Source organism: Neoarius graeffei, chromosome 6 (genome assembly GCF_027579695.1).
Source record: "Neoarius graeffei isolate fNeoGra1 chromosome 6, fNeoGra1.pri, whole genome shotgun sequence".
Lineage (NCBI taxonomy): Eukaryota > Metazoa > Chordata > Actinopteri > Siluriformes > Ariidae > Neoarius > Neoarius graeffei.
Genome location: NC_083574.1, coordinates 11,688,028 through 11,700,455, shown reverse-complemented (window position 1 = coordinate 11,700,455; position 12,428 = coordinate 11,688,028). Strand labels below are relative to the sequence as shown.

At 41.4% G+C, this 12,428-nt stretch overlaps 1 protein-coding gene across 1 annotated transcript in view; it reads left to right on the top strand.

Annotated features, from left to right (window-relative positions):
- The window catches only part of nptnb (neuroplastin b), a 130,660-nt gene that overhangs the window by 43,304 nt on the left and 74,928 nt on the right, over window positions 1–12,428 (top strand). The window contains 2 exon segments of the mRNA XM_060923326.1: window positions 3,785–3,968; window positions 11,734–11,828. Coding sequence (XP_060779309.1) covers window positions 3,785–3,968; window positions 11,734–11,828 — 279 coding nt within the window.

The following is a 12,428-nucleotide window of genomic DNA, read 5'->3' as shown; positions in this document are numbered from 1 at the left end:
GGTTTTGGTTTTTTTTTTTGCTGAATCTTTAATATTCTTTCTGGGTTGTATAGACGTTTGTTTGTTCGTTCGTTTTACTTCAAAGCCTGACTGTATGTGCCCTGTCTGTAATATGTAGGTCTTCTGATGCTTTGAAGTCTTAACATGTTTCTTTGTGCATTATTACTGTGAGGAAAAGGGTGGGTAGTAAAAGAAGACGCAAGGAAGAGCAGGTACTAGCTATACCTTTTTTTTTTTTTAAACAAAACATGCTGTTCTACTATAAATCGGCATTTGAATACAATGCTCCGCCTTGTGCCTTCTTCACGATAAGTGTTTGCCTACAAATCAGTAATGACATTATATCCTAACCTGCTTTCAAACACAACGGGCATCAAGTCGATCTGAGTAATTGGGAAGCGGCTCAGCCGACTGACCACCAAAGCAGTTGGAAAATGCTGGTCAAGTTCAGCTTTTCTGTGCGCTGCACTACGGGGAGCATACAAAATTAGGAGTCGTCGTTCTTGCTTTCTCTCCTCTCATGACAGCTACTACTGTGAAATCTTGAGAGACGTTCTTAATAATGCAGTCGGAGCAGCGCACAAGTCCCATCACGCTGTCTGTACACTAACAAGAACTTCGAGTTCAAGCACCGTTTCGAAATGGTCTATATATAGCATAGCATTTGCTGTGTTCTACCTAGATAAAAAAAAAAAAAAATGTCTGTGGATTGGGACAACCGAAACGGAAATATTCTGTCATTACTGAGTGTCAGTGTTTTCATATTATATATACATGTAATAAGCATTATAACATGTATATAGCAGGCTATACATGCTGATGTCATATAGAAACGAATGTATAGTTTGTTCATGGGACGGCATCTGAATATATGCTGGTCGTGTCTTAGCTTTGTAGTTTCAGTGAACATACTGTAGTCTTCTTTGTCCAAATTAACCAACGAGCTTTTTCTAACCACTCCTCCTATAACTGGCATTCGAATGACTGGTTTTGAATGACTGAAAGGCTGCATTGTATGTCCAACCCCAATTCCAAAAAAGTTGGGGCACTGTAAGACAGAAATAAAAACAGAATGTGAAGATGTGCAAACCCTGTAAAGACAACATATAGAATATGAGACATCTTATTGTTCTTTTTTTTTAATATATATATGCTCATTTTGAATTTGATGTCAGCAACATGTTAGGTTAATTGGCAACAGGTCAGTAACAAGATTGGATGTAAAAACAGCATCCCAGAGAGGCGGAGTCTCTCAGAAGTAAAGATGGGGAGGGGTTCACCGCTCTGTGAAAGACTATGTGGGCAAACAGTGCAACAATTTAAGAATAACGTTCCTCAATGTAAACTTGCAAAGGATTTGGGGATCACATCATCTGTGGTACATAATATCATGAAAAGATTCAGAGAATCTGGAGAAATCTCTGTATGCAAGAGACAAGGCTGAAAACTGGCATTGGATGCCGGTGATCTTTAGGCCCTCAGGAGACACTGCATTAAAATCAGACACGTGTCTGGAGTGAAAATCGCTGTATGGGCTCAGGAACACTTCAGAAAACCATCGTCTGTGAAAACAGTTCATTACTGCATCCACAAATGCAAGTTAAAACCAGATATAAACGATATCCAGAAACGCCGCCACCTTCTCTGGGCCTGAGCTCTTTTACGATGGACTGAGGCGAAGTGAAAAATTGTCCCGAGGTCTGACAAATCAAAATTAGAAATTATTTTTAGAAACGATGGACACCATGTCCTCCAGGCTAAAGAGGAGAAGGACCTTGTTATCAGTGCACAGTTCAAAAGCACCTTCTCTGGGCCTGAGCTCTTTTACGATGGACTGAGGCGAAGTGAAAAATTGTCCCGAGGTCTGACAAATCAAAATTAGAAATTCTTTTTAGAAACGATGGACACCATGTCCTCCAGGCTAAAGAGGAGAAGGACCTTGTCATCAGTGCACAGTTCAAAAGCAGCATCTGTGATGGTACCAGTATGAGGGTGCATTAGTGCACATGACATGGGTAGCTTGTACATCTGGGAAGGCATCATTAATGCTGAATGATATATCCACGTTTCAGAGCAATATGCTGCCATCCAGACCGAACCTTTTTCAGGGAAGGCCTTCCTTCTTTCAGCAAGACAATGCCAAACCGCTTTCTGCACATATTAAAACTGCATGGCTTTGTAGTAAAAGAGTCCGGGTGCTAAACTGGCCTGCCTGCAGTCCAGACCTGTCTCCCATTTAAAACATTTGGCGCATTATGAAGCGCAAATATGACAAAGGAGACCCTGAACTGTTGAGTAACTGAAATTGTATATCAGGCAAGAATGGGACAACATTTCTCTTTCAAAACTACAGCAATTGATCTCCTCAGTTCCCAAACGTTTAGTGTTGTTAAAAGTAGAGGTGATGCAACACAGTGGTAGTTGCTGACATCAAATTTAAAATGAGCATATATTTTTCCAAAAAAAAAAAAAGTACAATATTTCTGTTTCAACATTTGATATGTTACCTTTGTTCTATTTTCAATGAGATACTGTGTAGGGTTTCCATGATTTCCAAATCATTGCATTCTGTTTTTATTTACGGTTTACACAGCGTCCCAACTTTTTTGGAATTGGGGTTATACATTTATTGAGGTTACGGTTTTGAAGTTCCGCTGGGATTTACACTGCACTCGAGGAGGAAGCAAAACCATCTCGGGGAAGTAATAGGATCAAAGTGATCGATTTCCCATCATCTCTTCCTCTGTGCAGGTGTCCTAGAAATGACCTTCCGAAAAGGCTGTCGGATCACATCAGCCAGAGCGCCTTTTGCTCTTGCTATCACTTTTCAAATGAAGTAATCTGACTGACTGTTTTTGTTTGGGATGCATACGTAGGCTGATGGCTTGTGTTCAGTTACACAGTCTGAGATAGGAGTAGGTGTTTTCATGATGCCCAGGAGGGATGGAGGAAGAGCAAAAGCAAGGAAGCAAGATAGAAAGACAGAAGTGTAGACATTAGTCATAGATTTCCTTCAGCTATTGAGCATCCCAAACTCCAGGAGAAGGTGTTCGGATTGCTAACTGGAGTCACCTCTCTTTTCTTCCAAAGCAAAACTGATCAAGGAGGTATAATATTCCAAGCGAGGAGAAGAAACTACATCCCTCCTCTACTTCCTCCATCCTCCTTTGTCTTCTTCCATCTGGGTATTCTGGTTGCTATGGAAGGGCCGCCCTGGAATAACGAGGGAGGAGCTCGACCCATACATGGGCACAGGCAAAAATACTGGCATCAGCTTATTGAAATGCCAACTGAGGACTGAAGAGTGTATTTAAAGATACCACTGATATAAAAACCTGGAATAGCTTCATATTAGCATTCGATTTGATCATAATGCAAATTGACCACGTTTCCTAGAAGATCAGAAGTTTATAAAATTAAACGTTAACACGTAATGAATGAATGAAGACTGCAGTATTAATTAATTAGTGGCGCTTGCATGCTAATTTTCAGATTTTTTTTTTCCTCTCCTTGCATTATGCTGTGTTATGCTTGAAGGTAAGTGTAATCCCAAATGATGAAGAAAAAAAAAAGTCTTCGTGGATGTAGTGGAAACTGGCTTTGCTTTAAATCATGTGGATTCACTTGGCAAAACCCAGGAAGTTTTAATCCTTCTCGATTTCATTTTGGATAATCTTACTTGTATCTCTCACGACGATAACATCAACAAAAGAAGACTCCCAATTGGTCCTGATGTTCATTTCTCACCTTTTTGTAATAACTCCGAGATCTGATTTTGTTTCAGAGCCGAAGATCAATGCTTCTGATCAGGAAATTTTGCCGGCTAAAAAGCCACAGGAAGACAATCCTCCTGTTACCTTACAGTGTAACCTCACCAACGCTCACACCACTCATTGGGAAAGCTTCTGGATGAAGAACGGACGAGAAATCCCAAAGACGAGAAAAGGGCTGAAAAACACAGAGCTCACGTGAGTTTGCGATGCCTGTACGCGTTGCTCTCTTGTGTCAACAGCATTTAAACGAACGTATTTCATGTGCAAACGTTTCCAGGATGCCTTGACAAGAAACTCAATGTGATACTAATACTGTGCATATTTATAATTATCGCTGGTGGATATGCTGAATAATGAATGCTAAATTTGTTAGACCAAAGCTGCTAATCCAATAACGCTTCAAGAGCAATTCATCATCTGAACTTTCATTTCAGTCAGCGACACGAAAGCAGGGCGCATCAAGTAGCAGTCCAAGTCCAGATTTTCAGTGGATTGAGCCAGGCATTCAGAAAATACTGTCGCCAGTTAACGGTCAGATTTCTGTGCCTTCAGTGTTGTTTTTTTTTTTTTTTTTACTCGTAGCTTCTGTAGTTGATCCTACGCTGCGACTTTGTAACACGCAATGAGACGCGAGGCGCAAGTATATAAACTCAGTGTGCATTTTATTTTAGCCTATCCAGGAATAAGTCCAGTGTAGGGTCTTGGAAAACTTGGGCACATCCATAATTGCATAAATAATAGGCACTAGGCATGTAACAATTCTCCCGATTCACAATTCGATTCGCGATACCGGGTTCACAATTTAATTTTCCTATGATATTTTTGAAAAACGAGACAGTCAATGACAGCGTAGCTCACTCCGGCCCTGTCTAGTCTAGAAGGAACGATCTAAAGTAGGCCACCTTGCACAATAAATGTTGCAAGCTATATATATAGAAGCTGTATACACCCTAGGAATACCGACCTATTTGCCAGAAAGAATCCAAAATGGCAAGGAATTGACCGAGACGAAGCGATTTTTGTTGAACTGCTCATTAAGGCTTAATTAGTCCACTATTAACTTCATTAATAATTGAAACGAAGCAAATCTGGGTAGAAGTTACACTACCGTTCAAAAGTTTGGGGTCACCCAGACAATTTTGTGTTTTCCACGAAAAGTCACACTTTTATTTCCCACCATAAGTTGTAAAATGAATAGAAAATATAGTCGAGACATTTTTCTGGCCATTTTGAGCATTTAATCGACCCCACAAATGTGATGCTCCAGAAACTCAATCTGCTCAAAGGAAGGTCAGTTTTATAGCTTCTCTAAAGAGCTCAACTGTTTTCAGCTGTGCTAACATGATTGTACAAGGGTTTTCTAATCATCCATTAGCCTTCTGAGGCAATGAGCAAACACATTGTACCATTAGAACACTGGAGTGAGAGTTGCTGGAAATGGGCCTCTATACACCTATGGAGATATTGCACCAAAAACCAGACATTTGCAGCTAGAATAGTCATTTAGCACATTAGCAATGTACAGAGTGGATTTCTGATTAGTTTAAAGTGATCTTCATTGAAAAGAACAGTGCTTTTCTTTCAAAAATAAGGACATTTCAAAGTGACCCCAAACTTTTGAACGGTAGTGTATATGCACCCTAGGTCCCCCTACCTTCATACCAGAAAGAATCAAAATCGGTGAAGAATTGAGGGAGAAGAAGCAATTTGTGTGGAAACTGCTCGTTAGGGATTGATTTACTCCATATCTTCATTATTAATTGCAATTATGCAAATTTGGGTAGAAGCTATATGCACCCCAGGCAGACCTACCTTCCTGCCAAAAAGAATAAAAATCAGTGAAGAATTGAGAGAGAAGAAGCGATTTTCGTGAAATGTGGACGACGCCAGACAGACAACAGACAACACATGATGACATGAGCTCAAAACCTGTCTGCCGGATGAGCTAAAAATTAAAATGGGGAAAATTATTACCCAAAAAAAGAGAGCAAGATTTATTTTCCTATTATTCATCAACTTTTAAATCTACTTTTTGTTTTAAAAAAGTTTCATTTTCCTCATAAACAACAATAATTACTTACCCACATGTGTAACGGTTGGAGTAAAATATAACCTCTTAACTATTCATTTTATTAAAAAAAAAAAACCAGGCCATTTCTTAGTAAAGATTTATGTACATTTGTACTACCTCCATTTATTTCTTTTCCTCAGTCTTTAAAAAAAAAGAGAGCTCTGATTTCTTGTTAAATCTATTTGTACGGTCAATCGCGCAACATCTCTGTCCCGTTTTAGATCGGTTTTGTGAATTTTTGAGGCATTAGAGCTGTTACTTCTGCCTAGAGCGAAGTCATGTGTATTCCAGCTATTGTACCTTTGTAAACAATGCAAATACAGCTAGGAAAAAACCTTAGAGATTATGCAGCATGATAGTGTCAAAATCGAAGCCCCTCCCATGCCAGGACCTGGTCTTCACAGGCAGTCTCACGTCCCAGTACTAACCAGTCTCTTGAGGCGCGTTGGGCAGCGCCGATCTCCATTTCTATAGCCCTCGGCCTCTCGCCTAGGGTTACAGTGGGGGCCTGGTCCTCTGGTAACCGTAAGAGTTTGACTCCCTACTTGCATCTGTACTGCATTGCATCCCAAGAGAACTTGAACCATATTTTAGAACAGGATGATTGCGCCACCAATTTAATTAATTATCGACAAGCGGCCGCGAGAATAAACGCATATAAAAACTCATTTTTTATTAGGATTATTCCAGAATGGAATCAGTTGCTAACCTGCAATGTGAACGCACATGTTTGGAGATTTAAAGACCAGGCTATATATTTTATTAGATGCATATAATCAGAAGACATAGTCTGACTAATTATATTTTTCATATTTTGTACTATTGTTAACATTTCTGCTTGTAAATGTATGATTTTATTATTATCATCACTAGACCGCCATTGCTAGGATTAGCTAGGCTGTAATTAAGCACTAAATAAATAAACTGAAAAAAAAAATTGCAGCGTGCCTTGCCAGACCGCAGTAGGTACTAGGGCTGTGCTCGTTTGCCATCAGTTGCTCACGATATCGTACCATATATATTGAGTTAAACGATGTCTTTTAATGTATTGTAAGCAGAGGGCGCGAATACGTTTGGCGCCAAAATTATTCAATGAGTCTCGAGACGAGGCCATGGAGACATGGGGGACGTAATTAGCGGCTTGCAGCGTCTGTAGCAGAGTGCATTGAAACTTGACAATCTACTGATAACATACCGATTGAGCCACTTCCAGTTGATATTATCCAAGCAAACTTCAGATTTGGGTCACCAAATGTCTAAAGATGTTATCTACTTCATCATTTGTTGTGTTTCAATAACAAAAGTCGGACAATAAAGGCACAAATGACAGAGATATCGGATACTAATTAGACAACAAACAGCTATTACGGCATGCTGCTGCCTTAAGACACTGATTCTGATTGGCTGGCTTATAATACACCAGGGGCGGCACGGTGGTGTAGTGGTTAGCGCTGTCGCCTCACAGCAAGAAGGTCCGGGTTCGAGCCCCGTGGCCGGCGAGGGCCTTTCTGTGCGGAGTTTGCATGTTCTCCCCGTGTCCGCATGGGTTTCCTCCGGGTGCTCCGGTTTCCCCCACAGTCCAAAGACATGCAGGTTAGGTTAACTGGTGACTCTAAATTGACCGTAGGTGTGAATGTAAATGGTTGTCTGTGCCTATGACCTGGCGACTTGTCCAGGGTGTACCCCGCCTTTCGCCCGTAGTCAGCTGGGATAGGCTCCAGCTTGCCTGCGACCCTGTAGAACAGGATAAAGCGGCTACAAATAATGAGATGAGATAATACACCAGCCAATCAGAATGAGGGTTTCAAAAAGTAGTTTGGATGAAAAAAAGGCTCATTTCTAGTGCGCATGCCCTGAGTAACTAGAAGCGCCATTTTGTAAATAAAAACGTTTTTGGTTGGAACAGGTTGCAAGCATGAATTTCCGTCGATTTCTGGCATGAAACATGCTTTAAATCAAGTGAAAATTGATGACAACCTGCTACAGAACCGGGAGATATGCATGAAATATGTCATATATGGGATTTTCGATTTTCAAGCGAGTAAACGACATCGTATCGTACCCCCGAAGATCGTGCATGATCGAGTATCGCGAGCTGTGAGCACAGCCCTAGTAGGTACCATTTTTATGATGGTCTTTGGAATGACCTGACCGCAAGTAGAACTCACGATCTCTTGGTCGAGAGGTGGACACGCTAACCACTAGGCCAGCTCGCGGCAGCGTTGTAGTCGAGTCACTAAACCTCAAGTCCGAGTCGGGTCCGAGAACAAGACTCCAACCGCACCATTTGACGGTGGCTGTTGCTGCCTTTATGTGAAACCATTTACGGCATGCACACGACGGTCCACTTGGCATGAGCGCTGTCCAGAGCGTGCCCGAGAGTCTATCTGATGCACACGCCAAGGTGCGCAGGTGTGGCACACTTCCACGAATTAATGCAGGTATAAATATCTTTTGCCAAATTATTATGGCATGTTACAAAAAAATAAAGAAAAGAAAAAATCCAAGTCCTTGTCTCCAGTTTACAAGTCCGAATGCGGTTAATATACGAGTCCGAGTCGTCAGTGCTCAAGTACAAGTCAAGTCACGAGTCCTTAAAATTGCGGCACGAGTCCTGGACTCAAGTACTACAAGCCTTGCTCACGGTCGCAACCTGATAATAACAATCCTAATAATAATCTTGGTAACTCGCAAATGGTAAAACTTCGCGATGATACCTTTACACAAGCAGACAAACTAATCAGAACAGAACACGGAACAGGTGAACACAATCAGGTAGCAAGCCGATAACAGGGCAGGCAGGCAGGCACGGACATGGGACTAGAACAGAAAGCAAAATGACCACAAGCACATTGCATTCGTCAGGATGGGAACTCGGATGTGACAGAGGAAATCATGGCAGGCTTCTTTGTAGCCAATCGCATGCATTTACGAACGACTGTGTAATTTATGTAAATTACGATGTGCTGAAGGAAGTTCATTAAGAAAGGAAAGCGATTCTACTGAGATTTCCATGTCATTTACTCCGATTAGTGAAGTGACGACATGGCTTGTTCAAAAACGGAGACATGCGAACAGATGTCCCACAAATGTCTCATCTGTTCTGAGTCAGTGGTGCTCGTCGGACATGGTAACATGAAGCACCACTGCATAAAAATAACAACAACTGCAAACGTCTTATTTATAGCAATGATCAAATCAGTGCATAACTCTGGTCATTATTCAGTCATGACAGTTACATATCCGTACTTCTGTAAACAAGGAATTTTAATCGAGCTGAATCTTCACAAATTTGAGTTGCAGATCATGCAGAAATCTAAAGGGTTCTTCGGTATGTTCCTCTGAAGGAATTCGAAAAGGACACACACATTCTGGTTTCCAAGTAGCACTATTAACCATCCCTATACCCCATGAGCATTTTTTTTTTTCCAAGAATGAACACCGTGTTACTGACACGGCTTACTTTTGGGAATGTTATTTCCAAGATAATAAAGTTTCCGAAAATATATTCTCGTGATGTAATAATCCTAATGAGGGTTTTACCTGAGAGAGAAAATAGCAACTGCCAGCGTTGCAAGACTTTTTGTAGTTAAGTATAACGTCCTCTGAAAGGAAATATCCTCTCAGATTGCACGCAAGTAATTTTCGAGTGGCAGTCATGCCTAGAGCAGACAGCATCATGCCAATAGCAATTCCACAGAGGCATCACTTTGATTCTGCTCCAGCTCGCCGAGTACAGTACTGTGGCAAAATAAAGTTGAACTTATTACATCGCAGACAGACTCTTCTCTCTTGCTCCATTCTCTGCTATGAAATATAATAAGGAATGAGACACTGAAGCGTCTCTATCCAAAGTGTCTATAGCGTATAGTGTCTTGCCAAAGTATTCATCCCCCTTGGTGTTTGTCCTGTTTTGTCGCATTACAAGCTGGAATTTAAATGGATTGCTGGGGGGGTTAGCACCATTTCATTTTGATTTACACAACATGCCTACCATTTTAAAGGTGAAAATTGTTTTATTGTGGGGGGAAAAAAACGAAATCTGGAGTGTGCATAAGTATTCCCTTCCCCCCCCAAAAAAAAGGTCAATACTTTGTAGAGCCACCTTTTGCTGCAATTACAGCTGCAAGTCTCTTGCGGTATGTCATGTCTCTATTAGCTTAGCACATCTAGCCACTGGGATTTTCGCCCATTCCTCAAGGCAAAACTGCTCCAACTCCAAGTTAGCTGGGTTGCGTCGGTGAACAGCAACCTTCAAGTTATGCCACAGATCGGATTGAGGTCTGGGCTTTCCAAGACATTTAAATGTTTCCCTTTAAACCGCTCCAGTGTAGCATCTGGAGTGTGCATAGGTATTCAGCCCCCCCCTCCCCCCCCAAAGTCAATACTTTGTAGAGCCACCTTTTGCTGCAATTACAGCTGCAAGTCTCTTGGAGTATGTCTCGATTAGCTTAGCGCATCTAGCCACAGGGATTTTTGCCTGTTCCTCAAGGCAAAACTGCTCCAACTCCTTCAAGTTAGACGGGTTGCGTTGGTGTACAGCAATCTTTAAGTTATGCCACAGATTCTCAATTGGATTCAGGTCTGGGCTTTGATTAAGCCATTCCAAGACATTTAAATGTTTCCCTTTAAACCACTCCAGTGTAGCTTTAGCAGTATGTTGAGGGCCATTGTCCTGCTGGAATGTGAACCTTCATCCCAGTCTCAAACCTCTGGCTGACTCAAAACAGGTTTTCCTCCAGAAATGCCCTGTATTTAGTGCCATCCACCTTTCCTTCAGTCCTGACCAGCTTTCCTGTCCCTGCAGATGAAAAACATCCCCACAGCATGATGCCACCACCACCACCATGCTTCACTGTAGGAATGGTGTTCTCAGAGTGTTGGGTTTGCCCCACACATGGCGTTTCCCATGATGGCCAAAAAGATCAATTTTAGTCTCATTTGACCAGAGAGTCTTCTTCCATGTGTTTGGAGAGTCTGCCACATGCTGTTGGGCAAACGCCAAATGTGTTTTCTTAAGCAGTGGCTTTTTTTTTTTTTGGCGACTCTTCCATAAAGCCTAACTTTGTGGAGTGTACGGCTTAAAGTGGTCCTATGGACAGATACTCCCATCTTTGCAGCCCCTTCAGTGCTGTCTTTGTTGCATCTCTGATTAATGCCGTCCTTGCCTGGTCTGAGAGTTTTGGTAGGCGGCCTTCTCGTCAGGTTTGTAGTGTTGCCATATTCTTTCCATTTTGCTATAATGGATTTAATGGCGCTCCATGGGACATTTTTTAATAACCCGACCCTGATCTATACTTCTCCACAACTTTGTCTCTGGCCTGTTTGGAGGCTCCTTGGTTTTCATGTTGCTTGCTTGGTAGTGTTGCAGAGTCAGGGTCCTTCCAGAACAGGTTGATTTTATACAGACATCATGTGACAGATCATGTGACACTTTGATTGCGCACAGGTGGATCTTAATCAACTAATTATGTGACTTATGAAATGAATTGTTTGGACCAGCTCTTATTTAGGGGTTGCATAAGAAAGGGGATGAATACCTATACACACTCCAAATTTCTTTTTCTTTTTTTTTGCTCATCTTAATTATTGTTTGTATCACAATTTAAAAAAAAAAATTACACCTTTTAAAGTGGTAGGCATGTTGTGTAAATCAAATGGTGCTAACCCTCCAAAAATCCATTTTAATTCCAGCTTGTAATGCGACAAAACAGGACAAACACCAAGGGGGATGAATACTTTTGCAAGACACTGTATAGTGCAAACACATAATGGCTCTACTTTGGTGGACTGTATGATCATATCCCAAGAAGAGAGTGGAAAGTGTCGCTGGTATAACTCCATTTAAAATCAACTTAACATTAATTATCCTTTATTTTTTTGTAATAGACTCGAAAAACCAAGAGCGGAAGACGCAGGAGAGTACATGTGTGTGTACACTTTCCACAAGGCCCCCAATGCCAACGCATCCATTGAAGTCAAAGGTAAGACGTTTGTACAAATAAATATACTCACCGGCCACTTTATTAGGAATTCCCAAGCTCTTGACAGCAGCACAGTGCATAAAATCACGCAGATACAAATCAAGAGCTTCAGTTAAATGTTCACAACGTTCAAACATCAGAATGGGGAAAAATTGTGATCTCAAAGTGTGACTTTCTTTCACTGTGGCATGGGTGTTGGTTTGAGCCAGATGGACTGGTTTGAGTATTTCAGAAACTGCTGATCTCCTGGAGTTTACACAGAATGGTGCGAAAAACAAAAAACATCGAGTTGAGTGAGCGACAGTTCTGTGGGTGGAAACAAACGCCTTGTTGATGAGAGAGGTCAGAGGAAAATGGCCAGATTGAGCAGTTCGAGCTGCCAGGAAGGATATAGTAACTCATAACAACCGTGGTGAGCAGAAAAGCATCTCAGCATGCAACAGCAGAACAACACATTGGGTTCCAGTCCTGCAGCCAAGAACAGGAATCTTACACTACGTTCAGACTGCAACCTGAAACGACCCATATCCGATTTGTTGTGAAATCCGATTTTTTTGTTAGGCCGTTCACATTACCAATTATATGAGACTTGTATGCGAT